The sequence below is a fragment of the Anas acuta genome, chromosome 32 (genome assembly GCF_963932015.1).
Source record: "Anas acuta chromosome 32, bAnaAcu1.1, whole genome shotgun sequence".
NCBI lineage: Eukaryota > Metazoa > Chordata > Aves > Anseriformes > Anatidae > Anas > Anas acuta.
The window spans coordinates 1,226,537-1,254,495 of NC_089010.1; the positions used below are offsets into that span (position 1 = coordinate 1,226,537).

The 27,959-nt window shown below is 46.7% G+C and overlaps 2 protein-coding genes and 1 long non-coding RNA gene across 9 annotated transcripts; 1 reads left to right on the forward strand and 2 right to left on the reverse strand.

Annotated features, from left to right (window-relative positions):
• Positions 1 to 438: 438 nt before the first annotated feature.
• Positions 439 to 23,325, reverse strand: GMIP (GEM interacting protein). 2 transcript variants are annotated; one of them, XM_068664490.1, is made up of 22 exons: positions 23,076 to 23,325; positions 22,065 to 22,202; positions 12,375 to 12,468; positions 12,198 to 12,273; positions 11,313 to 11,376; positions 10,745 to 10,870; positions 10,415 to 10,479; positions 9,874 to 9,984; positions 9,553 to 9,633; positions 8,873 to 9,061; positions 8,616 to 8,753; positions 8,066 to 8,256; positions 7,626 to 7,738; positions 6,882 to 6,968; positions 6,380 to 6,478; positions 6,155 to 6,294; positions 5,693 to 5,881; positions 5,450 to 5,587; positions 5,147 to 5,343; positions 4,283 to 4,577; positions 2,676 to 2,796; positions 439 to 2,221 (listed from the first exon to the last, which is right to left on the reverse strand). In XM_068664490.1, the coding sequence occupies exons 1-22, from the start codon at positions 23,323 to 23,325 to the stop codon at positions 1,713 to 1,715; spliced, it is 3,411 nt and encodes a 1,136-aa protein (XP_068520591.1). In that variant the 3' UTR covers positions 439 to 1,712. The 2 variants fall into 2 exon arrangements, with proteins under 2 accessions (XP_068520591.1, XP_068520592.1); XM_068664491.1 differs by lacking the exons at positions 22,065 to 22,202; positions 23,076 to 23,325 and adding an exon at positions 18,537 to 18,775.
• Positions 19,144 to 26,077, forward strand: LOC137846502 (uncharacterized). Of its 6 annotated transcripts, none has more exons than XR_011090508.1 (6): positions 19,147 to 19,985; positions 20,501 to 20,700; positions 21,335 to 21,462; positions 21,546 to 21,700; positions 21,897 to 22,618; positions 23,128 to 24,606. It is a non-coding gene; the product is annotated as an uncharacterized lncRNA (long non-coding RNA). The 6 variants fall into 6 exon arrangements; XR_011090510.1 differs by adding an exon at positions 25,562 to 26,077 and having other exon boundaries at positions 19,152 to 19,985; positions 21,897 to 24,321; XR_011090507.1 differs by adding an exon at positions 24,617 to 24,735 and having other exon boundaries at positions 19,152 to 19,985; positions 21,897 to 24,321.
• Positions 24,549 to 27,775, reverse strand: NXNL1 (nucleoredoxin like 1). Its single transcript, XM_068664504.1, has 2 exons — positions 27,284 to 27,775; positions 24,549 to 26,682 (listed from the first exon to the last, which is right to left on the reverse strand). Exons 1-2 carry the CDS (start codon positions 27,607 to 27,609, stop codon positions 26,385 to 26,387), a joined length of 624 nt encoding a protein of 207 aa, XP_068520605.1. The 5' UTR covers positions 27,610 to 27,775; the 3' UTR covers positions 24,549 to 26,384.
• Positions 27,776 to 27,959: the final 184 nt, after the last annotated feature.

Sequence of the window (27,959 nt, forward strand, 5' to 3'; positions counted from 1 at the left end):
CGGCTGGAAACGATGCTTTGGCAGCTCTCAGCCCCAACAAATTACCAGCTCTGCAGAAAGCAGCAAGTAACGAGGAGCTACAAGGTAAGAGTGGTTTTTTTTTGTTTTGTTTTTTTTTTTTTTTTTTTTTTTTCTAATAGCCTTTTTGTATGCATTGGACTGCTGGAAGGAAAAGCAGAGGGCAGAAGCGCTGCACAAGCCCCGAACGTTTCTCCTTGTAGAGCAACTCTCCTATTTAACTATTTAAGTGTGCAAAAGGAAACTAGCATTTTACCAGGGAGCCTATTCTGGCTCTGCTGGCTCCTCAGATTATGAATTATTGTGAGCAATTTACACTTTGGTTTATAGAGACCTGAGTGCAGCTGGCACTCACAATAATAGCCCACTAAGTGTTTACTTAAGCCTTCACTATGTTCGTTTAGCAAACACAGGATAAGCTCATAATAAAACACCCCGTCATTTATTACAGACGCTCTACAGTAAAAGATAACTTAGTAGGCAAGAACTCAAAGCAATCTATTAACAAATGTACATGGCTCCAGAGATGCAAACTCTCTTTAGGCGAAACTGTACAAATGCGGAGAAGAAAGAGATGCTAAAGAATTAGCATTTCTTTTACAATTCTGTTAAGACCAAAACATATCTGTTGATGGGATGAAAGAGACCTAGAAGGTGGATTGTTCAACCTCTTCATCTGGCTGGGAAAGTGTAATTTTTTAATTTTTTTTTTTAGCACTTAGCTCTTACATCTTCATACACGTGCTAGTGTCTTTGCAGCTGGTGGTAACCACTGAAAATAACCCCAGAGCAGGGTTGTTTTCCAGAGTAAACCCAGAACTTTATATCGTATTTATATTTACACTGCATACACAGCACAACACCGAGGGAACCTGTAGCGTGGCCCATCCCCAAAGCTGTCCCCAGGATGAGCCGTGGCGTGTCGCGAGGTGGCACTGCAGGACCGAGATTTCTCCCGTCCCATTTTTTGGTGGGCAGAAAATCTGCAGGGGGGCAGAAAGGAGCCTTGGGGTGAGCCCCAGCACCTCGGGGTCACCTCCTTTTAAGACTGATCTGAAGATCTCCTCATCTGCTGGGGGTTCAGCCCCTCTGGGACAGCACCAGCATCACAAGCACTGCAGAAGCTCGAAATGATTCGAGGGAAAGAGTTAATATTTTGGGGAAGTGGGCCTGGCAGTGTCTTTCCCCTTTATAAAACGTCTTTGTGCTGACCAGCGAGTGCAAGTCCCAGCAACGGAGGCATCCGGAGTGCATGTGCTTTGCCCGTGTACCCTGGTTTATTAGCATTACGCTAAAAAAATGCTGAGAAATAAACCCAAGGAAAATCAGTGCTTGTTGCAGCTGCCAGAAAGCGGCCACTTGGGGCTGTTTTCTGCCCAGTGTCCTACATTTCAGTTACCTCCTGCCAGGCTACGTCCTTCCAGCCAGACAATCTGTGTTTCCTTTCCCTTTCTTGTGCTTCGTGCTAAACTGGGCACGTTCCAGAGAGAGACACCAGGCTCGTGTGGGTTTGCTGACAAATAAGCAAAGCCTGGGCTAAGCTCAAATTCCAGGTAGTTCCCAGCCTTTTCTCCAGCCTGCTTTGTAAATGCAGCTGCTAGGATGTTATTCTCACCCCGCTGCTATTCCATCCTTCCACAGGAATTGTGGCGTGGGATTTCAGTCCCCTTTTTACTGCTTTTTTGCCGTCACCTTTAGGGGCTTTGCTCCGGGAGCGTCTCTGGGTTGAGTTTCACTTCTTTCTCAGCAGACCCCAGGCTCTCCAGAGAACCTTCTGGGGATGCCGAAGCGTCATCGGCTTTAAGCTTTGAGATGATCCTGGCGGTTTCCTCCGTGATCTCAAAGTGTTTGAGCTGCTGTTTGCCTCCTGAGCGGCCCCTGAGCGTGCTGGTGTCGGGTGAGCTGTTCCTGCTCCGAGTCCTCTCCCCCAGGACATCCTTTGCCGTGGAGCTGCTCTCGGTGGCGTTGCCTTCTGCACCGGTGTCCGTGGCCATGCTGGATAACGTGGTAGTCCTCAAGGGCAAACTGGAAGGCTTGGGAATGACTGGTTTTGTTTTTGCCTGCACGCGGATGTATTTCACGGGCTGCCGACTGAAATGGCCCCGGGGCTGGGTGCCCACGACAGTGTCCGAATCGCTGTCGGTCTTCTCCTGCACGGAGTCCTCCAGATCCTCCAGCTCGGAGCCAGTGCTTGTATTCATCTCTGAACAACAACAAAAAATAAATAGTTATCTTAGAGCAGCAAGACAGGCTTACTGCAGCAAATAATTTTGGCTGAGGATTTCTGCTGCTGTTAGAAAGGATGCTGAAAGCCCTGCTGCGCCACGGGGCGAAAACTCCCCCCTCTAACAGCTTTGTTCATCGCAAGAAATGGGAGATGCACGCTTGGAAGAGGCACGAGGAATGAATCAGGTTTATATTCTTAGAGCTGTCCTCGGTGCACCGAAGCCAGCAGGGCTGGCAGGTGGCTGTGGGGCTGGGAGCCCGAGGCAGCACACACTTTTCCTGTGGGCACCAGAAAACGTGCTTGCACTGCCAGGCAAGCTTTGTGATGAATAATTATGCTGAAAAAGGCCCGGCTACGCTTCCCCTGCTGTGTACCACGGAGGCAGGAGGTGCACGACACAGACCAGCACCAAGACCCCCGCTTCGTTTACCTAGGGCATCCGTGCTTAACGGGCTGGGGGCTCCCTCCAGAGTCAGCTCGCTGCCGGCTTCCCTGGAAGACGAGTTATCAGACACACTGTCCACGCTTAAACCGTGCTGGGAGGAGAAATTCTGTTGGAAAAAGCCAGGAGTGTTTATACAGGACCCTCGTTTGACATGAAGACAGCTCCCACTTCGCCCCGACTGCTGCTATAGCCCAGTGAACGGAAGCAAAAATTTAAGTAGAAAATGCCCGGATTTGTCTTAGATTATCTATAACGCTTGAGGGAGTGTGCAGAAGGTCCCAGGGCTGGGCCAGAGGAAAATATTTGGGTTCAAGAGCAGCCTCCAGGCCACAAAACCCGCCCAGAAAGCGGTCGTGTGCTGGGACTGAGGTTCCTGTGCCACATTTTAGGACAGAAAGGGGGAAACATCTGAAACCAAGCAATTATAGCACGGAAATTATGATCAAATGCAGGTGGACGGGTGAGGGAAGGACACGGGGATGCTGGAGCTCGCGTGGAACCAGTGTGAGTTTGCACAAGGACCAGGACACCCGGGGCAGGGGCTCCAGAAGTCGGTTTTATTAATCACAAAACGAGTGCCCTCAGAAGCAATTCCCCTTCCTAAAGGCTTGTGGCACCTGTAGGATTCAGTCACGCTGTGGACGTTTGCAAAACGCCCTTAAAAATAGTCCAAGGCAATAGCTGTGCACATCTCAGGGCTTTCTGTGGATGTTTAGGAACCCTGCAGGATTTCTGCACACAGGGATGCAATTGGTGATTGTTGGTCATTTCTTTTATTTTATTCTTTTTTTCAGCTGTCTTCACAGTTACTCCAGTTTCTGCTTCCTCAGGGTTTCTACACGGCTGGCACGGGTGTGATCGTGGCAGATGGGCTGTCTTGCAGGAGGCAGAGAGCCCCAAACCAGGGTTCAGCTCCCTTTGGCTTAACTTTAGGAAAGCAATTTCCTCTTTTTTTCACTCATCACACCAGCCTTGGAAAGGAAAGAGCAGCCGTGTCTGGCTCGGGGGGGTGTTATGCCAATTTTTTTTTTTTAAAGTGCTGTGAAGTCTGTGTGAACTATTGTGAGGAGAGAGCCATGGAGCTGGGGAAGAACTCAGAGCCCTCAGGAAAAATAAAAAAAAAATAAAAAAATAAAAATAATAATAATAAAAAAAAAGGATCCACGGCCAGGGATCAGGAATGCAGCAGAGCCCTGTTGGGTTCCACCAGGGAACCCCCTGGCTCTGATGTAGCTGCTTCCAAAATTGTCGAGCTGTTTACGCAGGGAAACAGCAGCGTCCCGAGTAATTTAGCGTGGAGAAACCCACAAGTTTTCGGAATAACTGGGATATAAACCATGGAGCAAAACCCACTGTCCAGAGTGGGCTGAGAAGCTGATGAGTGATCTCTAGCTTATATATTAATTTTTTTTTTTCTAGTTCTCCCACTCCATGTGCAACAGGCTCTCTGCTCCTTCCTCTTGGAGTAACCCCCTGACAGCGAACAGCTTTTTTTTTTTTTTTCTGTGAATAAAGTTCTCTTTATCTGCCAGTTTGCCTTCCTGTCCCTACAGCAGGGTCAGCAAGCCCAGCTCAGCGTCTGGCAGCTCTACCTCTAGGGTTATTTTCTGGACTGCGCTTGGGCTCTGGTGTCCTTCATCCTTTTCTGTCGGTGCTTCTTGCGAGGGGTTTTCACAGCTGAGGGGTAAGGATGGAGGCAGGTCCTCCATCCCGAACACCCTTTCGTAGTTCTGGATGAGAAACTCCACGATTTGGGCTTGGTACCCGGAGTCAACGAGGCAGGACATGGAGACGTCGCTCCCCGAGCCCGGCCGGATCAGGGTGGGCCCGAACACTATGCCCAGGTTGTTTGGGGACATCTTGTTCTCTTCGTATTTCTCTGCCACCCTGGGGAAGGGAAACAGGACTGTGAGGGGCTTCCCAGCTCTCAGCCCCAAAATACTGATCACACAGAGGGAATGCGCCAGCCCCATGTCTCCTATTAGAGAGAGAAACCCCAGATTTACAGGGAAAAAGAGCTCTGGTCTGTGCACAAAAACAAGACAAAAATCCCCAAGGTTGCCCAAATCTGTCCAGGCAGCTCTAATGAGAGTTGTTTGGTTTTTTTTTTGGTTGTTTTTTTTTTTTTTGAGCTGCACAAGAGGGCCCTGATTCACGTTACGTGACCTCTTGCTCTGCACTTAAACTACAGAGTATTGTCAGCAAGGAGCTGCTTATATTTTATTTTCTTGTATTTTAATGACCAAGCTTGGTCATTAAGACTTTCTCCTAATTGCTGCAAGTCTCTCCTTCCCACAAATGACTTCTTCCCCTCCTCACAGCCTCCTGCTTGGCTCTAGCCCAGACTGAGGAAGCCCAGGAGCTCACCCTGGATGCTTTTGGTGCTGAGCTGGCAGTGGGGTCTCAGCAGTGGCCCCCCTGGGGTCACCACCTAACGCCCCCAGCACGCTCCTCACCTGTAGAGGTGGGCGATGAGGTGCCGCAGGGTGTTGTAGTTGCTTCCAGGCAGTTTGCTCAGCAGCTCCTTCATGCTCTGGATGGGATCCGAAGGGACACCGGCGGAGTCCGTCCTTTCTTCCCCGGGTTTTTGAATCTCTTTGGCGAGAGCGATGAGGCTGTTGTAGAGCTGGTACAGCAGCACCGGTCCCGAAAGCTGCAGCGAAAAGGGGGGGGGAAACTGAGTCACTTCATCCTGCTGGCCTGGGGCTGGGGGATGTGGAGGGCTGAACGTGGTGGTCTGGAGGAGGTTCGGTACCCACTTCTTTCAGGAAATGCTTCAGCACCCCGGTGATGTCGTGGGGGGAGTGCTCGGAGAGCTCCACCAGGCTCCTGCCGTTCTCAAAGGCCTGGCACAGCTTCTCCACCCGGGCTTTGGACCCGCTTATCCGATAGATCCCCTGCGTTGGGGGGAAAAAGGGAAAAGATCAGGATTTTGGGATGGAGCGAGAACAGATCGGAGAAGGGGGTGACACTGAGACAAAACACCCCCGGGAACAACTCACCTGCACTCCCAGGGCACGAGCTTCGATCTCCGACGTGCATTTCACCACGATGAAGGGGACCTCCTCGGGGAAGTCTCGGGGAACTTGGGTGAAGTCGATGCCGAAAAGGGGCACTCGGTTGGGCAGCTTCCTGTGGCCGCAGGTGATCAGCAGGCTCTCCAGGCACTTCTTGTGGCAGGCCAGGTAGCACTGGAAAGGCAGAAATCCCCCCAAAATTATGCTCTAGCTGTAGTCCAGGGCTCCTTGGAGAACTTTTCCTATTCCCACTCTACCAAAATCCCTTCTTGGGGCAAAAGGGAGCTGTTTTGGGCAACTGGCGGTGTACCCATGCACTGAAAAATGTGCCTGGAGTCAGGATTAAAACCACAAAACTTTACAGGGGGGCTTTTCACCCCCTCAGACCTCCAGTGGGGTGATCACGGACTGCTCACGAGGTGCCTGCGATGAAGGCTGAGCCCTCACCTCCTCGCACTCAAAGCCGTTGACCATGAAGTTGTCGCAGTCCCGGCACTTGGACGGCCCCCGAAGCTTCCTGAGCCGGTGGGTCTGCGCCGCGCTGGAGAGGAGGATGTTCCTGAATTGTTGCTGGGATGAGCCGTTTTCTGCAGAAACAGCACCAAAATTAACTGGTAACTGGGTAGGAAAGCAGGGTGTGCAGCTCCTGAGGCAGATCTCCAGGTCGCTCACCGTTTTCGAAGGTTTGCAGTGAATCTCGTTCCTCGAAATCATCCGAGGAGGACATGGTGCCGGTGGATGGAGCTTTCAGCAGCTTCCTGTTGGAGTTTCCTGGAGAAGAGAGAAAATGCAAAGAGCTGGTCTCATCCTTGTGATCCTCTACCAGTAAAAGAAACTTGTAAAACAAACACAAACTATTTAAAACAAACAAAAAAAAAAAAGGCAAGTAAAACAAACACAAACTATTAAAAAAAAAAAAAAGGCAAGTAAAACAAACACAAACTATTAAAAAAAAAAAAAAGGCAAGTAAAACAAACACAAACTATTAAAAAAAAAAAGGCAAGTAAAACAAATACAAACTATTAAAAAAAAAAAGGCAAGTAAAACAAACACAAACTATTTAAAAAAATGCAAGTAAAACAAACTTGTGTTTGTTTAACTTTTTTTTTTTTTTTTTTTAATAGTTTACTTGTGCCTGTTTTAAATCCTAGGTAAGAATCTGTGCAGCTCTCACCTGGGCTGGAGTTGGGAGAGTCCAGGGATCGGGACTCGCAGCTCCCACCGAGGCTTTCTGTGTCGCTGCAGAGGGATCTGTTGGTACCTGCAGGAGATGGGCACGGTCACCAACCATCCCCAGCTCTCCTGGGGAAATTGCTAAGAATTGCCTTCAGCTGAGGTGATCTGTGAATGCCTCTAACTGGATCTTTAGCAATTTAGCAATAATTTAGCAATTATTTCTCAAAACATCTGTTTATTTATTGGTGAATGTCCTTTGAAGCAAGAAAAACAGGCAGGTGCTCAGTAAGCCAAAGCAGCAATCAGTCCTGAAAAACTTAGGCTTCAAAAGACATCTAGATAATAAAGACATCTAGATAATAGACAAAGCCATCTAGATAATGCCCTTTCTGTTAGAAAAAAAAATAAATTAAAAAAGGTTGACAGCTTCTACTCCAGAAAGGGATGCGTTACAGATGCTGTTAGACAGTGAAATATATTTTTAAACCTGTAAAGAAATGTAATTTTCCTTGCTAGAATGATATAAATACACTTTGGGTCAAAATTCAAGCCAAACTCCCAGAAAATCTGTATTTTCCAAGGGTAAGAAGCAGCAGCACAATCTCTGTGCTCCATTCTCTCCCAGTTTGAGTGCTGACCTAAAGATCTGAGAACATCTCCCACCTCTTTTTGGCTACACCAGTATCTAAGTTAAACTACGATGACTCAAAAAAAAATTAGGTTTTTATTAAATTCAACCTACTCTGTTCACCATTTGGGGAGAACTGCCTTCTGGACGTGTCTTCTGGAGTGCTGGCCTCCTTGCTGCCTCCCGTGTGCTGCAGTGACATCTTCTTCCTGCTGCTGGGGGGAGACCTGGCAAGGGGTCGCAAAAGATTTTGCAGAGATGAAGAATAACTAGCAATATTGCATCGTGAGGAGATTCGTGGATGCCAAAAGACGTCTGTTTTGGGCAGCTTTTGGGTATAAGCCAAATTTTCAAGGAGTGTAAAATTTTCAAGCTTGTGTAAAACTAGGAAGTATTCATTTAATCTAATTTCACCTTGTCTATTCACAGGAAAAAATGGGAATTAAAACAGCACCAATCTGAGAACAGAGCGATCCAAACCTTTGTTAAATGATAGAGAAAACCACTCTTTTGTCTTCCACTTTTTTTTTTTCTTTTTTTTTTTTTTTCCTTACCTCTGCCCTCCAGAAGCGAGAGACTCGAATTCAAACACTTCCATGTGAATGTCTTTCTTCTGCAGAGCCTGAATGAACTCCAGGTACTTCTCACCCACTTTGTAGGGCTTGCAGACCTCGGCCAGGTGCTGGTATCCCACCGGGATGTGTTCTGACTGAGTCTGCCGCTGCTTAAACATCCTTAACGTGACCTTATGGGGGGAAAAATAAAATAAAAGGCATTGCATTACCCACCTTGGTTACCTGAATGTTGTTATTCTGCTCTGCGGGATGGACAGAACAAATTATTTGTTGCTGTTGCTTGTTTTTGCTTTCCTAGCTTTTTTTTTTCTGGATATCTGTCCTGCAAGCAGTAGTAATTGAAAATATTTTTATGTATCTGAGAAGTGTTTGAGCAGCAGAGAATGGTCACGCATTGGGTTAAAAAAAACAAACAAAAAAAAAAAGGGAAGTGGTCTTATGCCAATTATTTAGCAATAATTTAGCAATTATCAGGATTTTCTCTGAAAGGGCTGGAGGGGAAATTGTGAGAAGGAGGAATTACACGTACCCACGTCAGCACCTCGTCTCCCTGGTAAATGAGCTTCCGAATGTGGGAGACGATGCGTGCCCGCACTTTCTCCAGTTCCTGCCGCCGAAAGTTGGCGTCGTTGATGCACATCTTGTACAGGGCTTCTGTTTCCTGGACCTGTGCGGGGTGGGGAGCAGAGCAAAGGGAGGAGAAAGTCACCGGGATGGGAAGGGAGCTGCCAAAACACAGCTCATGGGCTGCATGGGGGTAACAGCAGCCGGCCCGAAATTCGTCACCTTGGCTTGTGCCTCCTCGCAGGAGCGGCGCCGCTTCTCCAGCTGCTTGCTGGCACTGCTGGGGTTGACGACTGCTGCGCTCTGGTATTCGTCCTCTGCCTTGGCACTCAGGTACTTGGCTTTCTCCAGCTCCTCGCAGCGCTGCGCGTACTGCAGGCGGGACTTGCGCAGGGATGACAAGGACTCGTTCTTGGGCAGGCAAAGAAATGGGGTTAGGGGACACATAGGGTTAGGGGTCCCCATGGGGTTAGGGGTCCACGTAGGGTTAGGGGTCCCCATGGGGTTAGGGGTCCACATAGGGTTAGGGGTCCCCATGGGGTTAGGGGTCCACATAGGGTTAGGGGTCCACGTGGGGTTAGGGGTCCCTATGGGGTTAGGGGTCCCCATGGGGCTGCAGAAGGAACAAATCACAGCAGGGCTCCTCTCGCGAGGAAAGCACCTGCCTCATCCTTTCAGATATTATCCTCCAAACTCTCCCCCTTCCTCTCCTCCCAAAGCTCAGGCGCTCCTTCGGAGCCCTTGGCAGGATGCATATTACGTTATTTAGTTATAGCTTGTTTGTAAATGTTTGCATTTACAAATTATGTTTACAGATTTGCAAAATTGTTCCATTTTCATTTGTTTTCAGTGTTTTGAGCTGTGACCAGCGTGAAGGTCAGGCCCATCTTTCAGCCTCTTACCATCCTCTTTTGCTCCTTTGTCCACTGGTCTTTGAATTCCTTCCTCCACTTCTCAATCTCGTTCTTCTTGGCTGACAGAGGCTGCGGAGGAGTCAGAGTTAGGATGGCAAGTTTCTTACGAGGTGGGAAAAAATATCTGGCAGGTGAGGGCATGACATAGAAAGCAAGCCTTGCGAGGTGCTTCCTTCTCCCTTAATCCTGGTGTGCGTTTCCATCTCTCCTTCCCCCAGCCCCACTGCTGTTAGGTTTCTGTAGCACTCCAGCAGCTACCACTGCCTGATTTTCCAGCGAAGTAATCTGTTCTCTGCAGAAATCCAGTACCTGGTAGAATTCCTTCTGTTGGAGCAACCCCACGGTCTCGGTAGCTGAATTTCCAACCTTAATGTCGTGCTCCAGGACCATTGCATAGAGCGCTCGAAGAGGCATGTTGGACTGCAGAAAAAAAAAAATAAAATAAAAATAAAATAAAAAAGGTATAAAATGACAAATAACCACTCCAGCTTTCCTAAATTCATGAGCTTTTTTTAGCTATGACCAAACTTTATTATGGTATAGAGCTGTGTGCACTGGTTAAATGAGCAAGCGTTGTATTTTATTGCAGACACGGATTTGCAGAAGGGTTTTTAGGCTGCACAGCATCGTGCTGACTCCCTGCCCTCTGATTCTCCAAGCAATCACTCCCTGTGTTGTAAGCCAAGAAGAAAAAAAGGAATTGTTCCAACACAGAATTTTAGGAAGGTTTTTGGAGGGTTAGGTGCTGTAGGATTTACATTCATGTGTGTGAACAGCCTCGTGTTTGCTCCGTGTAGGACTCTGGAGGAAACCCCACGCAGCAAAGCAGGAGCATCCCGGGGACCCGTACCTGCTGGAGGATGGCATTTCGTCCCGATTCTGCTATCTTCACAATCCCTTTGGCAAACTCCGTTTCTGTGGAAGGATCAGACACCACGTTAACAGCCGCAGGGGTGGCTCTGAACGCCGGGCGTTGCCAGGTGGGATCGTTCAGGTAAAGAAAAAATCTGACTCAAGCTCTTTGTCTTCTTATTTGGGCAAAGAAAGTAAAAAGTAAATATGTAGCTTGGTTCTCACTGCTATAATTTCATTTCCAATTTTATGTTCTCGGCTACAATTAAAAAAAAAAGCTATCAGACAACGTACGAACTCCCAGCTGGTGCCGTACACACTGACTCACCGTAGCTCAGACGTTTTTCAATCCAGTTGAGAAGCTCTTTGACATATTTACACCACATTTTGGCATACTCGAGGGCTGCATCAATGCCACCTTCACATTTAATCAGCATTTCATCTGCCTCTTCAACTGGGAAAAAAAAAATAAAAAAATCCAGATTCAGCGTGGCTCTAGCTGATGGACAGAGGCTCCCCCAGGAGTGGCAAAAATTGGAGTTGGTGCTCTGAATACCCAGAAAACAGCCATAAAAAGAGGTCTTTCCCTGACATTTTAAGTTGAAATCTGAGAGAAAGCAGCTTAGAAAATCTCCTTTTTTTTTTTTTTTCCTTTGTGGGGACTTCATATAAAAAAACAATTTAGTGTTGTGTTTTATGATGCCAGTGACGAGCACAGACCCAAAGAGAATCATCCCAGTGGGCAACAAAAGTGCTTCAAAGAAAGATCTTCACTGTGCCTAAAACCTTTTGAGACTGAGGTCTCAGTAATTGGAAGTCAGGACCTCACGAGCACCTTCCTAACAAGACATTAATTGATGAAATATTCACAGAATCGTGTTAATTTGTGATCTTACCTGTCATGTCTGTGTGCACTTGTTTTTCTGAACTGCTTTTGCTCTTGCAGAAACTTTCATTCAGCTGTGGGGAGGGAAAAAAGAACGAGAGGAAAACGGTGAAGGAAAAGGAGTAGCGAGAAGTTGGGAGGATTTTTCAAAAAAAGAATAAAAAAGTATAAAAAGTCTGCCACGAACAGAAACGTGGAGGAAGCACATTGTTAATGCAGAGGGATCAGGGCTGGAAAAGGACTGCTATGATTGAACGCTGGCAGCTCTGATTTTATTATGAATCACAAAATATTTAATTATTATTTTTTTAAGTTTAGCTCGGAGGATAATACGATTACATGAGGACAGTGGCTGTCAGAGAAAAATTAAGTTCCTTGCCCCTTTGTTTACACAGAAGGGCATGAAATGAGGCCAATTACCCCCAAAAGACCCACACTGCCCAAAGCAAGCAAAAGAACCATTAAATTCTACTTTAAAGGGCTTCTGTTTGTCAAAGCCAGAGCTTTAGAAATTTTTGGTGCATGACTCCCATACGTATTTTAGGTCTGCTCCCTTGTCTGGTCTTTTTCTTAGAGTGCAGAACTTAAACCAGCAATCTCCACATCTTATTTTTCAGAAAATAAATAAACATATAAAAAAATTATCCTATTTATTATATAATCCTAATTATCCTATTTATCCTATATGCCTGAATGCTCCCACTAAATATTGTCCGTTCTTTTGCCACCACCATTCCTGCAATAACCAAATGTTAATCAATTCTTTTCTGTCTACTCAAGTAAAAGCCATAACTATTTTTTTCAGAGGGTCACCTAAAAACCAATTGGAATAATGTGCATTTTGGCAAAAGACACTGTTAATTTTTTTTATTAAGACGGGTAATTCTTTGCCTACCGGAACGATCTCTCTTTCTGCAGACAGGTCTGTGTCATCAGTGCCGTCACCATCACCAATGAACAAATCAACTGTCCTGTAAAATGAAAAGGAATGACATGAAATAAATTAAAAAGGAATGATAAATTAGGGCTGCAAAGACCCAGAGAAGTGGTTCTGCCCCGTATCTCTACGTACGCGTTGCCGATGCAGATCTCCAAGTCATCCAGGCTCCGGAATATCTCACTGTATCGCTTCTTGTTTTCAGGGACCCGTTCTTGACTGTCGAGACCTGGGGTTGGAGAAGAAATTGTGTCACTGGAGCACCCAGCCCAGAGCTCCCTTAGGTCTGCAGGACAATTTCCAGGGGGACGTGGCTGAGCTCTGCAATCCCGAGTGGATTCATAGGGAAGTGACAAACTGCAACGGCCAGGCAGAGCGTAAGGTGAGGCCGAAAATGAGATGGGATTTAAAATAAAACACTGAGCAATAAGTTTGCCAGGTTTCCCTGGGAAGGACCCCCTGGAAAATGAGCCTGCAGGCGTCCCCAGGAGATACCTGTGATATTTTAGGGCTTGCAAACAGACCCAAACTGTGAAAAACTCACAGAAATTTTTGTTACAGGTGCTCCGAGCTGAAGCCAGGGCACTGGCAGACCTGGTGGAGGGGCTCGTGGGGTGCAGAGGGGATGCTCTGAACCTGGATGGAGCACACCCCAAAGAACCACGTGCAGGGCGAAGCAGCAGAAGTGGCTGCAGCCGAGCGGTGCTCAGGCTGAGTTGCACAAATCGCCCTTTCCTTCTGCATCACGTGCGTGTTGCAATGCGCAGAGCTTCCCCAATATTTCATCCGTGATTATTTATGGTGATAATCCCCATCAGGAAATACTGCATCTCGTTCGGTCCCCAGCAGGTACAACTTATTGGGCATGAAAAATGTAAACAACTTATTGGGCACGAAAAATATAAGCAACTTATTGGGCATGAAAAAATATAAACAATTTATTGGGCACGAAAAATATAAACAACTTATTGGGCATGAAAAATATAAACAATTTATTGGGCACGAAAAATATAAACAACTTATTGGGCATGAAAAATATAAATAACTTATTGGGCATGAAAAATATAAGCAACTTATTGGGCATGAAAAAATATAAACAATTTATTGGGCATGAAAAATATAAATCAGTCGTTCCCACACGAGGGGCAATGGGTTCCTGCCACAGATCTTCGTAAAGTCTAAGCGTGTCCTGCCTGCAGCCACACGCACAGCACGGAGGAGGTAAGGACATGCAATGGATGCGAGGTGATCGGTGCCATTAATCTCACTTTCCACTCAGTTGTGCATTTGTCACTGCAGGCAGGAACCGATGTTGAGTCAGGCTGAAAGCCTGACTTGAGTCAGTGGCTGAAAGCCACTGCAAAAAAAAATAGAAATATACGTGTATGTATAAAAAAGCAGGCACAAGTGTTAAAAAACAAAAGAAAACTTCACTGTTCTTTGTCCTTTTGACATTCCAGGAAACAGGATGTGGTTGACCTAAATCTAAAGTTGCTTCACTTGTAGTTGAGTTTGCTGTCAAAATGAGCAAGTGCTTGCAAATGTCACTTGAGTGATGCTTGGTGAAAAAGTTTGTGTTTCATTTAGCTATAGCTGCTCCTGGGTCTAGTGTCAGTCCTGAAAAATACAGATTTTTTGAGCCAGGGCTTGATTAGGAGCTGCCATACCATGAAGCCTACAAACGTGGTGGTTTAAACCATGATTAACCAAGAGCAACAGGAAGAAAAAAAAAAAGAAAAAAAAATGGTTGGGGGTGTGAATTAAACCCATCTATGAGCCTGCAAACAGAAATAAGTGTGAAGAAGGCTGGGTGGGACGCTGACGGTGTGCTTCAGCACAGAGGGGTGCAGAGCAGATGCCGTGCTCACTTCTGCACCCAGAAATGAGCTGGAACACTCCGAGCTTTACTTGCCTTTGAGCAAATAATTCAGATTTTTGCTGGCCTTGCTCTTTAAGAGTTTTATGAGCATTTGACTCCAAAAGCGAATGGGACACTGAAAATGTGTGAAGCCGCTCATTTTTTACCATAAACCTGAAGGAACCATAAACCATAAACCATTTTACCATAAACCATTGCCAAACCCCTCCTGCTTTTTCTCTAGAAAATGCACAAATATTTCATAATCCAAGGCGTAACAAACCCAAACATGTTAATTTAACGTGAATCCTAACGGCTCTTTATTTTTATTTTATTACTTCGTTTGAGCTGACAGACGTCTTCAAGTTCTTGTTTACCACCAGTGGAGGCTTGTACAACAGGAAGGAATGACTCAATTTAGCGGTGCTGGTGACGAGCAGAATGAAACATTTCGCTTTTGAAAGCAGTCATTGTAAGGCAGGGTAAGATAAGCCAGAGCCTCGAGTTCTCACAAATCTGTTGCTTATCTTTTTGCTTACAGCAGCAGGACGCTAGACAAGTCGAACCCAAGGAGTTTAGGCAGCCTTGCTGTAGCTGATGTCCCTAGCTGCATTCTCATGAGTTTAAATTTGTGCTTCCCCACGTGCAGCCCCTTCCCTTTATTTTCCCCTTGTCCTTCAGCAGCAGCACCGATTTGCCCTGATCCCTACGCACCCCGTGCATATCTCGAAGGAAATGAAGTGCTTCACTTACAGGTGGAAGCTTCATTTTGAGGCCACTTATCTCACTGGACATCCCAGTGACAACTGATGCTGATGCAGAAGCTCACTCTTCTGGTGATTAAGCTCACATTCCTAGCCTTGTTCCTCTTGAAGGACCTTATTCTCCTTATTCTCCTTATATTCATCCTCATTCTCGTTCTTCATCTATTTTTTATGCAGCTCTTCAGGCTTCCTGATGCAGTTTTCTCACTGAGAAATGCAATGACAGCTTCAAATGCTTTGCTTGCACGCCATATAACTATTTTTAAATACTATTCTTTAATAAGAGCTACCCAGATAATCCAAGAGAGGTGGGTTCTGACAAAGGATTCTCTCACAGATGTATACTGTGCGCTGTTTTTTTCCTATTCCTGCAGTGTTGTTTTTTTGTTTTTTTTTTTTGTTTTGTTTTTTTCTGATAACCTGCACTGTTTTTTCCCCATTCCCTTCAGAATATATACATAAAGATATGGCAGTTCTTCACCATGTCTGTTAGCTCTTGGGCAAAGAGTTGATTCGTGAAAGTGGGGAAAAAGGTCTGCTGGGATAGCAATTTATTTTTTTTTCACCTGAAAAACTCAGAGTCCTGTACACAACTCACTGTGATGGACGTGGTTATCCCAACAGCAGGTAAAGTGGCCAAGACTGAGCCTACCCAAACATCTCGCAATTTTGTCCTAAAGCAAAAGGATGGTTTGAGAAATCAGTACAACATTGCCCCTGGAATATAAAATGGATGTTATCGCATTCTTCCAGCCTGCAAATATTTTCCTTTCTGTGTCCTCTGATGGTGGTTATTGTTTAACCCTCCTTCTTCTCCCTGACACCAAGCAATTCCAGCAACAGGGCAGAAATCCTGGACCTGCATCCTGGAGAAAACCTCACAGCGGAGCCCAACAGCCGTCATGCAAAGCTCTGCCCCATCTGGGGGTCTCGAGGGAAATGCTGCTGTCCTCTGATGTGCATCGACCGTCCGGGAAGGCTGCTGCTCTTCGTCCTGTGCTGCCATCGCGGGGAGAGCAAGCTCCCGCAGAGGTGGGTGTGCAAAGTGCCACGGGTATTTTTAGAAGCCCTTGTTCTGCAGTTTTAGCAGAAGCATCACTTCCCTCTCAGCTAGGGTTACCGTGAAATGAGATAAATGTCGGAGCCTGAATTCAAGCATGGCACAGCCGACCGAATATCGCAAGTCTGTCTCAAGAGTTCCTGGTAGCGCCTTCCTCCTCCTCCTCCTCTGCGCTCAGCTTTGCAGTTTGCAGCGCGGCTTCTGGAGTTCTCCACCACAGCAAATCCCCTGCACGAGACTTGCACATCACAGCAGCAGCTGCATAAAATGCGCCCGCTGTTAAGTCACAGCATGGTTTTTGCAACAAATTGGGCCAAAGCAAAAGCTCAGGTCTGAAAACTCAGATTTTCGTTATCTCTTGCTGTGTGAAATCCTCCCTTTTTAACCAGGCTGTTAAAGGCTGCCTAGGTCAGCATCTCTCTGCCTGGAATTAGAACAGCCTTGGAACACCAAGCTTCTCGACACTGGTTTTGCAAAACCAAGACCACTTCCCATCTGCAGCTCTGATTTCTCATGTTATCTTCGTTCAAAAGCCCTGGAACAAACTGAATTTACAAAATCAGCCAATTCTTGAGCAGGTCAGGACTGCTGCTGAACAGTGTGATCACAGGAAATACCCACAAAGACAGATGTCTTAAATAGCAGGACGTATTAACAAGGGGATTAATGAAACATGTCGGTGTAGAAAAAGGAGAATTTCCACTTACTACGCCAATTCATTTTAAAAAAAATGTGTAAACTGCAAATGTTTCTGAGACGTCTGACAGCAGAAACTTAGCGCAGGTGCATTAGCTTGCAAAATAAAAATGAGATTATTTCATTAATGCTTTCCTTTACAGCTGGCAGAGCTTGATAGATCGCAGCACCGTGCAGTGTTCAGCTGCTTACTAAGCCTCACTTTTTTAAATGATCAAAGAGCTGCGTTAAACTTCTGGCTTCTTGTTGCTCTGATATTAAGAATAAGGAAATGTCAGCCACGGTTAAGAAGGATTTAGGCTGACAGTGAAGCCCACTAGACGTTTCCAGTACTGGAAAGCAGTAGAAAGAACTCCCAGTTAGTAGTAGAAGAATGAATCTAGGACACTTACTGGCTAAAAAGATAAAACTGAGCAAAATAATTCACACCAGTCTTGGTTTTGCACAAGAGCTGTTGAACAACCCTTTAAAACAGGAGGTTGTGTTGATAAAAGGAATTCTGTGGATACAGCTCACTTCGATTTCTCAGAGGATTTACAGATACACCCCATTCTGGAGGGGATTCTTGGTCACAGGTTTGTCGGTGAAACCTTTTTTAACATAAAAAAACAGCTTTAAAAAACGCGTGGGCTTCTAGAGAGGTCTCAGGAACAGATGTCTGCTCCTTGTGGTCAATGAGATGATGATCATAAAGCAACAGAACAAGGCAGACAGGCATTAATCGCAATCTTTAGTGACCTCAGAAATGGTTTTACTGGGGAAAACAGCAAATTAAGCGTGGATGCCGTTCCTCCAGGCTGGAGGCCTGCCTTGGGAAGCAGAGAGGGACACGGCAGGTGGTTGCCCAACAGGAGGTTCACATGCAAGGCTGTGCAAAGAGGACCTCTGCAAGCCCTGGGTGCGTACAAAAGGGGAACTTCAGGCAGAAAAAAAGCACAGTGCTGTATGGTGAGCACGTCAGACCTTAAAGTCACTCGTGGGGCCCGTATGGAGGTGTTGCTGAAGACACCGAAGCAGTCTGTGGGGCAAAGGTGCACAGAAAACTGCTCTCACAATACAACCTGGAAGCAAACTCAGCTTATCAAAGACAGCGAAGCATCCCTTCGTTATCCCTGCATGTGGTCACGAGATGCAGAAATCCTTTTAGCTATTTTTTTCCCCAATTTTTATGACAAAGACAGGACAAGACCCAGTCTTGTGAAAGGCGAGCTGAAATAATGAATTTTCTAGCTAGAAGCTTAATGCAGCATTTAAATATAATATAATATATTATAAAATAATATAATAGGGAAAGGTCTAATGTTTCTTGTTGTGTTTCTTTGATTACAGAGCCAGGGAGATTTTTCCACCTCTCTCCAAAGTGCCAGGGACTGGCCCTCGCTGAACATGGGCCTCTGGCAGGAGGGATTCAAGAAAACAGAAAACTCTTACACGCTTAGTAAGTGTTACTCAGATTCATGCTGATTACGTTCATAATTTAGGCTGACACCTTTAATGACGAGGATTTATAGCAAAGTTTCGTCAGCCTTGAACAAACGATGTGCAAGTACCAGCATGATGTACCCATCTCTTGGGAGAAAGCTCTACCTGCTGCCTCCTGGAAAATAAAAGGCAATTTGCATCCTTGCCTCTTACGTAAATCAACGTCCAGCACAAATGCATCAAATAATTTGATCCGTCAGAGAAAGATTCAAGGAGCTCAGCAGCCGGGATCATCGTGGAAACCCCGTTATCACCTATATTTGCTAAGTGGCTCGCAGGCTGATCCGCCACTCACGTCATGCCCCAAAAAGCTTACGTTAAAATGAGTATGAAAGGTTGCACAAAAGGCAGTATAAAAGGTTGTACAAAAGGCAGTATAAAAAGTTGTACAGAAATATAAAAGGAGCGTAAAAGTTTCTTTCAATGCCATCACATACCACTCGGTTCTGGGTCCCCCATGGCTGAATCCTTCTCAGCGTTTTGGTCTGAAAGCAGCAGAATCCCAAACTACCCAGCTTTGAATCGCGGCGGAATTAAGCAAAAGACGAATTCCTGGTCGGAGGAGATGCTGTGAGATGATCCGGAGGCTGCATGTGAAGGGGACCTGCCCGAAACCAGTGGCAGGGGCGCCGCCGGTGAGTGCGCGGCCGCTGCAGCCAAATCTGCTTCCTGCAGACACGCTTCCGTGTGGGGAAACTGCACAGCACACATTTATTTGATCATCCCATTTGCATAACTCATCTCAGTCTTGGCACACGGCACAGAAAGGACCATTTTGGGGTCCGTTTTTCACCTATGCCCACGAATTTCTGAGCCTCTGCTGCGTTGCTGAGTTTCACCCCAAAATGGTTCGCCACGGGTGTAGGATTTTTCACAAAAATGTGGCCACTGCTTTAAGGGGCTGTGGAGCTCATCCCAAAGGTGATGCCAGGCCACGAGGGGTGGGTTTGGGATGGGTGGGTGACCAGGAGATGGTGGAAAGGGGCCGGGGGGGGGTCCTCCACCGCTCCTCCACTCTATTCATGTGTGGTGTAAGAGTGTAAGGGAGCCTCCTCGAGATCACAGCCCGCCTCGGTTTTAGCCCAGTAAAACTGAAACCTAACCTTTTGGGGGTTGTTTCTTTAATAAAAACAAGCCCTGATTTTGTAGGTTTTTGACAAGCTAAGGAAAAAAATCTGTCGCTTGTATCAAGATGTTTTTCAGCCGGGGAGCATTAGCCCAGCAAAACTGAAACCTAACCTTTAGGGGATTGGTTCTTTAATAAAAACAAACCTTGATTTTGTAGGGTTTTGATAAGCTAAGGAAAAAATCTGTCGCTTTTATCATGTTTTTCAGCCTGGGAGCATTCTCCAGACCCTGGGCTGGGGGGTGAGCCTTTACATCCCACCCATCCCCCTTGCTGCATGTTTTGCTACAAGATACTGATTTACCAAGTGCAAGAACCCAGCTAGCACTGCTGCTTTTAAAATCAGTTAATTTCACCTTAAATTTGGTGAGGATTTAGAGATGAAGCTGTGATGTGGGAAACAGAAAACGTTTATTCAAAGATTCAAGCAAGCAGAAGTTTAAGGGAACTTTATCTTCTGCAAGTATTAGTGTGAGAAAACGAAGGCAAAAAATGTGACAGCCAAAAAATACCAAAAACCAAGCTTGTGCTCAGCAGTGAAGCTATTTTTCTTGACTAAACCATGAATAATTAATAAAGCTCTGTTTTCTTATGGAACCTGAACATATAATATTGATTCAAATCAGTTGAAATCATGGTGCTAAATCTCTTTTGTTTATCTTCCTTCTTAGCATGAGCTCTGAGGCCATTTGGTGTGTGGAGCAGAGGAAAGCACTGCCCATTTTGGGGGGCATTAATCCTAGACCCTAGCTACTTTCAGGTAGGTAAAAAGGGGCAGGTTTCCTGCAAATCTGAGTGAAAACAGCATTTTTATAGTGCAGGGGCTAACTGTTTTTCACAAGTTTCTGTGGTTTTAAATACACAACTGGGGACACAACACATGACAGTTCCCCTAAGTCCTCCTCTTCCTCTTCCTCCTCCTGAACTCTAACTTAGTTTTGTGATCTTCCTTTCTTTTATTGTTGTCTCTGGAGTGGGAAGTCCGATCCTACAGCTGCTGTGGCACGTCGTTATGAACGTTTTCATTTGAGCTCCCCAAAATCATTTCCTTTTCCTCAGCATCTGCTGGAGGCTGAAATAATGCCGCTGAATTTCTTCTGCAAAATTTCTCCCCGTGGTTGTGCTTTGTGGCAGACAGATCTGTAGGTTTCTCCCCCAATACTTAACATAACTAATAGCTAAGGCTGCCCTTTCTATCATTAACAGTCATTTAACATTAAAAACATAAAAATTCCTGGAATCCTTGAGTTACTGCTTCTGTGTTGAATTTTTCAGGCTCAGGTGGATGTGGCATTTGTGAACTTCAGTGATTTCTGCTCAGACTCAGGAATTAACGATTTACTTTTAAAAGGCAGCAGGAGAATGAGGATGCACAGCCACGGTGAGGTGCTGCTGGGATCAGCAGGCTGGCAAGGCGATGAGTTTCTCCTATCAAAGCTTTCCAAGCTCCCTATATCCAACCCATGTAATTACAGGTAGGTTTACTCAGTGTAATTATCACATCCAGTTTGTAAAGGGACGTATTTACAGATAAAAGCTATAAAAAGTGTGTCTGCAAAGGTATTTATAGCCAAAAGGGTTGCAACAGACTATGTCAACATCCCCAGTCCCCGATTAATAAAAAAGCTAATAAAAACTAAAAGAGGACAGGGGGGTGTGACTCCTCATTTTCCAGAAATACAACTCATGAGCCAAATTCCCAGTTTCATCACTCTGTCTCCCAAACATTCTTGCTGAATGAGTGTGTCTCACCCTTTTTTTTTTTTTTCTGTGTCTCGCCCTTTTTTTCCCTGTTGTAAGAGTAGGGATGGTAAAACTCCAAACTTTTTTTTGCAGATCAGAGGAGCATAAAAGCACAAGAGCTTCTGAGATAGGGCTCGCCTTCCACTTCCAAGGCAGTGTGGGGTTTTATAACACGGACATAATATAAAAAAAAAAGCATAATAACACGGTCCCTTAGCAGCAATTTCCACTTGCTGGTGTAGGCAAATCACCATTGATTGTGGAGCAGAAAGCTGCTTCAGCTCTCGTGTTACTGAGATCCTCCAGAGCAGCCTGCAAACTCGTGCTGCTTGTCTAAAGAATTAATTTTATGAATTACTATTTTAGACCAAGTACAATGGCAAGCTACTACCGTGCACTCCGACAATACCCAGGAGCAGCCCACCACCAGATCTCATTAAACTTCCTTTTACGTCACTGCTGCTATTTTATAAGTCAAATATATTTTCACGTCGGTAAGGCTTTTGAAGATGGGGGAGGAAAGGAACCGCAGAGTGAAAGCAGCTGTTCGGTTGGTGCACTTTCTTTTTTTTTCCAGTTCCCTGATGAGAACCTCGTGCCAGTGCTAACTCTGCTCTGTGGGGCCCATACGGCAGAATATTGGGACAGGACATTCAGTATTCCCTCTTGAAGCTCACCTGGTCCCAAAACAAGGGCCAGAAACCATCGTGTTTTCAACCAACTAGATTTCAGGTGAGGATTTCCACTAAATTTAAGTATATCTGAGATCCCAATAAAGTAATATACAATGGAGGAAAAGAAAGAGCATTAAAGACTTATATTCCAAGAAGGTCAGAGCGGAGTAGAACAGTAATATTACTTATTTCTTCTTTATATATATATATATATATTAGTATATTAGTAATTATTCTTATTTCTTATTTCCTAGAGGCTGTTATCAGTATTTCTTCGTTAGCGTGTGGTGCCCTGGCGACCTCCAAGGGTTGTGTAAAGAAATTTAGAAGAAATTAGATTGACCCTACAGTTCTTTCCACGAGCACTGAGCAGAAGGCAGTGACTACAGCAGCTGTCAGGTTCTCTAAGGTTTTGGATTTACCGTGGATTTTGGTGATAAGGGTCGCTACGGCGGGCTGGATGGCATCCCCGGTCAAAGCAGGGTACGTGTTCAGGAAGGAGGAGATGGCTTGCAGGAGGTCTGCCAGTCTGGCTTCAACAGGGCCTGAAAAAACTTCTCCTAAAATCAAGAAGGGGGAAAATTATGATTTTTTTTTGCATGCATAAACTCTCATCCTCACTTCTCCCAGGGACAAGTCGCTTCAGCGGTTCAGCAGAGGTACCCTGTTCTTCCTAAATACTGAAATTATTTGCAAACCAAAAAATAACAAACCCTGAAAACCAAACATCCTGGCTCCTCCTGTGGGACTGTTGCACATCCTTGTGTCTTTACATCTGAAGGGTTTAAGAGAAAAACCCAGCCCTGAGCTGAGCACTCGGATATTTGGTGAGGGAGAGGGAGCCGGCCCAGGCAAGCCCAATTTCCACGTTCAGCTGGCACGGTTTGGGGGCTGTTAGAAGCAAGCTACGAGCACCACCACAGCCAGGAGCTGGCTGGAGAAGCATCACCGACCCGACTCGTTCGGCGTGCCTGGGGTACGAGTCCTGCAGGAACGGAGCTGTTCTGGGAAGGAGGGAGGGCAAAAGTGCTGGTGTGCAGGGCAGGGAGGCACAGCACGTCTGACAAACCCCAGTTCTCTCAACAAAATCATCGCAGACACCCTTTTTTCAGCCAGTTTAACTCACTTGCAAGTAATTGCAGTGCTGTCGGTAGCACTTGGGTATTTTTTTTGCATTGCTTTTGAAGGAAACTTGTGCGTTTAGATGGCTAAGTGCTGTGAAATTTGATCTGTTTAATGCAATTCATTACAGGAGAAGGCATTTGAATAATTAAATATCCATACAGAGAGAAGCCACCCTAAATTATCCGAGGGCCCTCTAAATTCATGGTTTTAAATACTGCAGCAAGAACGACGCTGGGTTGCTTTTGTCCACGGTTGGGATGTGTTGAACATTAAGCTATAAGCAAATAAATGGATTTTTAAAGGTTTACCTTTTCGGAAGAGCTCCCGTAAGTTCTGAAATCTCCCGTCGATGTCCCTCAGGTGTTTGGCGACGCGAGGCACCTCGCTGGCCATGGGGTCCCCGCGGCTGCCCCGGTCTTCGGGGACAGGGCTCTGCACCGAAGCCCAGACAGCAGCCAGGAATTCGGAGTCGTGGCCAGGTGGAAGGATCCTGCTTTGGGGCAACCTGCCCACGGTCCGAGCAGCTCCGGCTTCATCCCAGGCTCCTGTCCCGTTCATGGCACGGCTGCGGTGCTGCGCTTCCCAGTCCCCCGGGTGAGCTTTTTTTTTCTCAGGCTATGTTTTTGGGGGCAGATTCCCAAAGTCCTGCAGGTCCCGAGCACGCCTCTCGCTCATCGAAGGGAAGAGGAGCAGCATCCTGTAAATGCTGCTGGAGACACAAGATGAAAAACGTGGAAAGAGATGGAGGGGGTGCGATGACTTCCCATGCTCTCAGCATTTATTCATTTTTCTGATCCAGGAGAGCTGTATCCAGTGGCTTCTAGGTTTCTAGCTTCTTCATCCTGCTAGGTTTTAATTACCGAATTTCATTCTACCCTTTTCAGCAAATAGAAACCCGAGTTTAGGAAACTTTTTTCCTAGCAAAACTCGGAAATCAAAACAAGCCCCAAATATCCGTATGCAAAGGCGCCGCGTTTCCATATTGGTCTCTCTTATTTACCATACTTTTATCTGCAAGTAAAAAACGTTGTCTTGGGCAACCCGTAGAGAACATTTTCCACCTCTTCCATCGCCGGTCTTCGGCTGAAAGATGGATCAGGAAAAAGCCATGACCCCTCCGAGGGAGAAACCTCTCGGCCATTTACTCCAAGTCCCGCAGCATCTCGGCGTGTGCTGATGGAGCCCCAAAATTTGTCCTCGTTCCCTCCCGGGGGCTGCAGAGGGGCTCCGGAGGCTCTGCCGTGTCCTACCCCGTGCCAAGCCCTGCAGGGGAGCGGAGCTACGTGCCGTCTGCGTGGGGTGAGTCTGAAACCCCAGGCAGGTGTCAGCCGATGCGGATTTTCCACATTCCTCTCGGGAGTTATGAAATTACTCACTTCCCAGGCTATCTCTGCCATCTGTAGGATCAGGCTGATCCTCCCTACCTGGCTCTCATTAACTCTTTGCTCTCTAAAGCCTGGGGAGCATCTCTGAGATTCTGCACATTTCTTCCTAGGTTATGGGTCCAGTGCAGCGTGGCCTTTTGGGGGAAGTGTTGTGTGACAAGAGAAAAAGGTAAAGCAAGAATTACACAGCCTTAAAGTATAACTTTTTGAAAAGAATAAATATTTCTTTTTTTAAGTAAAGCAAGAATTACACAGCCTTAAAGCATAACTTTTTGAAGAGAATAAATATTTCTTTTTTTTTAAGTAAAGCAAGAATTGCACAGTCTCACTGCAAAGTATAATATTTGAAAAGAATAAATATATATTTTTTAAGTAAATCAAGAATCACACAGTCTCACTGTAAAGTACAACATTTGAAAAGAATAAAGATCTTTTTTTTTTTTTTCTCCTTTTTTTCACTAAAGGATACTTAGACACAACCATAAGCATCCAAACACCTTTTGTTCTACACCCTGTACGTATAAACCATGAGCATGACACATGAAACCAGAGCTAAATGTCTCACAACACCACGCAACGCTTCCATGCAGCAAATTGGTCGGAGTGATTTTCGTATCTGATGGAGCCTGGGAAATAATGGTGGTGGCTGATTGTTCCTTGCAGGATTTTTCTCTCACCCGCGGCCAGCCCTGGGTGCAGCGCTGTGTTCGCTCACCAGGCAGAGGATCTGTGGTCGATGTCCCCTCCTCGTTATCAGATCCCCGGAGCCACTCCTGCCCACGATGTGGCTTGAAGATTTGGCTTTGTTGGCTTCTGACGTAGTGCAGAGCCTTCTTGGTTTTAAGACAGGAGTGGCTCCAGCTCAGCTTTTGTCTAAAGTACATGTGAAAGCATCATGGCCAAAAAAAAAAAAAAAAAAGAAAGAAATTGAAAGAAAAAAAAAAATAAAATTGAAATTGAAGAATAGGAAGCAAAGCTCTGGTTTCTCTTTATTAGAATGATGATGTTCGCAGCACTTCCCAGTGCCAGCACCTTCACTTTTACAGTTGCTCAGTGGCCCTTTCTTGGCCTGTATATTTTTTTTCTCAACACAATAACCCAAGAAAAGAGTAACTTTTGGTTTTGAAGCCAAAATAATAAAAATATCCTGCTTAAAAAAAAAAAAAAAAAAAAAAAAAAAAGTAGGGCTGGTAAAAGTCCCCATTTTATATTATTTTACGCAAATTTTGGTGTAGCGCATCCTTTTATTGCCATCAGAGTCCCATGGGGGCGAGAAGCACAACCTGACTGCCAGTTAATAGCCACGGTACTCACATGGGCAGCACTTACGGGTGAAAACATTGCCCTTTGCCTCCCTCATATTTCTCCATGTTCCTTTTTTTGTGATTTCTTTCTTTTTTTTAATAGAGCTGTAAGCATTTGCAGACGTTGCCCCAGGTAAAGGGAGTCCTGCTTTATTACTGACCATCAGAGCACACCGGACAGAGGAGTTTCACTCGTCCAGCAGGTGTGTGACCCAAAAGGACTCTCGGATTTTATTTGCATCCCTTCGTGCAGTGTCCGTGTGCCACAGAGAATACAGGGAGCGTCCTGAAAAGGAAATACCCCTCGTGTTGTGCAGAACGCAGCGTCCCTCCCATCCATTTATTTTACAGGGCTTCTTCCCTCGCCTACCTGCCAGACTTGCTGGGTAAAGAGAAGGGAGGATTAAGTGAGAAAACGAGTTGAACGAGCTGTGCACATTACTTCCCAGGTCCTTCATGCAGCCAGTGAAGCTTTTTTAAATTCTCAGCTCACCCCCCAGGAATAGAATAGAGAACCCAGAAAGCAGCAAACGAACGAATCCCTTCCATTGTGCTGCTGCCCTTCGGAGCCCTGGGTTACAGACAGGGGAGGGTGGGTGCTGCACGATTCCCTGCAGGCTCCATAAGCAAATTTTGGGTTACCGAGCATGCACACAAAGGTGTAAAACTGCCCTCTTAGCTGCTCAGAGAGTCACCTTGATACAAATCTGTTGAAACGGAGAGGACGAAGCAGAGAGCTGCTTGCCAAGGATGCATGCTCAGGAAAAGCTGTGCAAGGGAGCAGAACACATTTGTCCTAGAACAATTCACCTTTCAGACTACTAACGCAATTTTAGGAGATGTTTATAACACAGATGTTGGTGCTGCTGTTGAGAGGCAGCCAGGCTGGGGGCAGCAACCCAAGGGACCTCCCCAGCCAAGTCAGCCCCTACGAAGCCTCCTCATCCTCCCCTTTCCTCTCTTCATCCTTGGCCTCCGTCCTCTTGTCCACCTTGTACTTGAGGCGGCGGAGGGGGTCGGTGATGCTTCTCCTCACCCAGTCATCGAAATCCTCTGCCAAGAGGAAATTCCTGTCCACCAGCTCGGCAGCCTCCTGCCAGTTTCGGAAGCAGGCAGGGCCCAGGCGGCTGATCTCCTCCACGGCGTTCCCAGCGATCACCTCCCCGTTCGGCTTCAGCACCACCACCCTGGGCACGTCGGACACGGCGAAGCGCTGCTCCAGCTCCCTGGAAAGGGGAAAAAAACAAAAAAAAAAACAAATCAAGACACGTCACAGCCCTCCCACCGCACCCTGAGCTCCTTATTTCATTCATGAGGATGGGTAAGAAAAAGGGAGGCTGCGGGATTATGTGCAGGTCTTGTATGGTTAAGTGATTTTTGGCTGCTTGCTGAATATCTGCCTTGGGCAGAAGTGGCCTTTGAAGCAAAACAGGATAAAAACCACCCTGCTCATTTGTTTAAGTGCTGGTAATTATGCAGAGCAGAGCCTTATGGAGATTTCTGCAGGGCCAATAAGAGGGGAAGGGATCCAGGTCTTTGGGATAAATGCTGCGACTCGTTTTACACGAGCAGCACACGAGCAGCGATAGCAGCAAGAACCCTGAAACCGTGACGTGCTCCCGTCTGACAAGGAGCTGGAAATAATCCCGAGGATTAACCACAGCTCGCCCCGTGGCTAACGAGGTTACGGCGAAGCCCTGCACATCTCCCACCCGTCCCACCGCACAGGTCAGTGGCCGCTGCCGTTTTTACGTGCCCGTCCCCGGGGGATGCTTCACAACCAGAGCTCCTGGGACCTAGAGGCACGACCCTACACCGTGACCCTACCTCTTGAACTCGTCCTCGAAGGGCAGGGACAGCCACCTCCTGGGCATGGTCCTGAGGAAGGCGTCCTGCTGCTGGGCCGTGGCGTCCCGGGAGACGTAGACCAGGCCGAGCTGCGAAGCCCGCTCCACGTGGAACTCATCCGTCAGCCTGACGAAGAAATCCTTCAGCACCGGGGCGAACCGGCGGCACCGGGGGCAGCCGGCCGCCCCGAAATACAGCAGCAGCACCTTGTTCTCCAAGGCCTGCCCCAGCTCCCGCTCGGTCTCCACCTCGTCCCGCTCCCAGTTGTTCACCACCAGCACCTTCCCGGCGAACAGGGAGGCCATGGGTGGCCTCGGCGGACCTCCGAGACCGATTTACCGACCGGTGAGTGCCCGGTTTGTGCGGGCTGGGAGGATGCAAGGTGTCCCCCCCCACACCCCCCCATGCTCCCAGCTATTAATAGGGGCGGATTGTGCCCAGCCTCCCGTGATCCGCTTACACCGGGAGGCCCCCGCTTGGAGGCCGGTCCCGGTGGGGAGCCCTCTACCCTATCGGGCCTTGCACAGCGCAAAAAAACCATCAGACACAAGGAACACAAAGCCGTTTTTATTCAAATTCACCCCAAAACCGCCTCCCCCCCCCCCCCCACAACCTCCCGGTGGCACCGGCACGGAGCCTCCGCTCCGCGGCGCTC

Bases quoted from the DNA above. Each gene is read 5' to 3' on its own strand.
- NXNL1 (XM_068664504.1), bottom strand. From the start codon at position 27,609: ATGGCCTCCCTGTTCGCCGGGAAGGTGCTGGTGGTGAACAACTGGGAG. The intron at 26,683-27,283 runs GTAGGGTCACGG...TCCCCTTTCCAG, and splicing joins TTCGAGGACGAGTTCAAGAG to GGAGCTGGAGCAGCGCTTCG.
- GMIP (XM_068664490.1), bottom strand. From the start codon at position 23,325: ATGAACGGGACAGGAGCCTGGGATGAAGCCGGAGCTGCTCGGACCGTG. The intron at 9,634-9,873 runs GTACTGGATTTC...ACTCCTCCGCAG, and splicing joins AACAGAAGGAATTCTACCAG to CCTCTGTCAGCCAAGAAGAA. The intron at 5,882-6,154 runs GTGAGGGCTCAG...CTGCCTTTCCAG, and splicing joins ACGGCTTTGAGTGCGAGGAG to TGCTACCTGGCCTGCCACAA.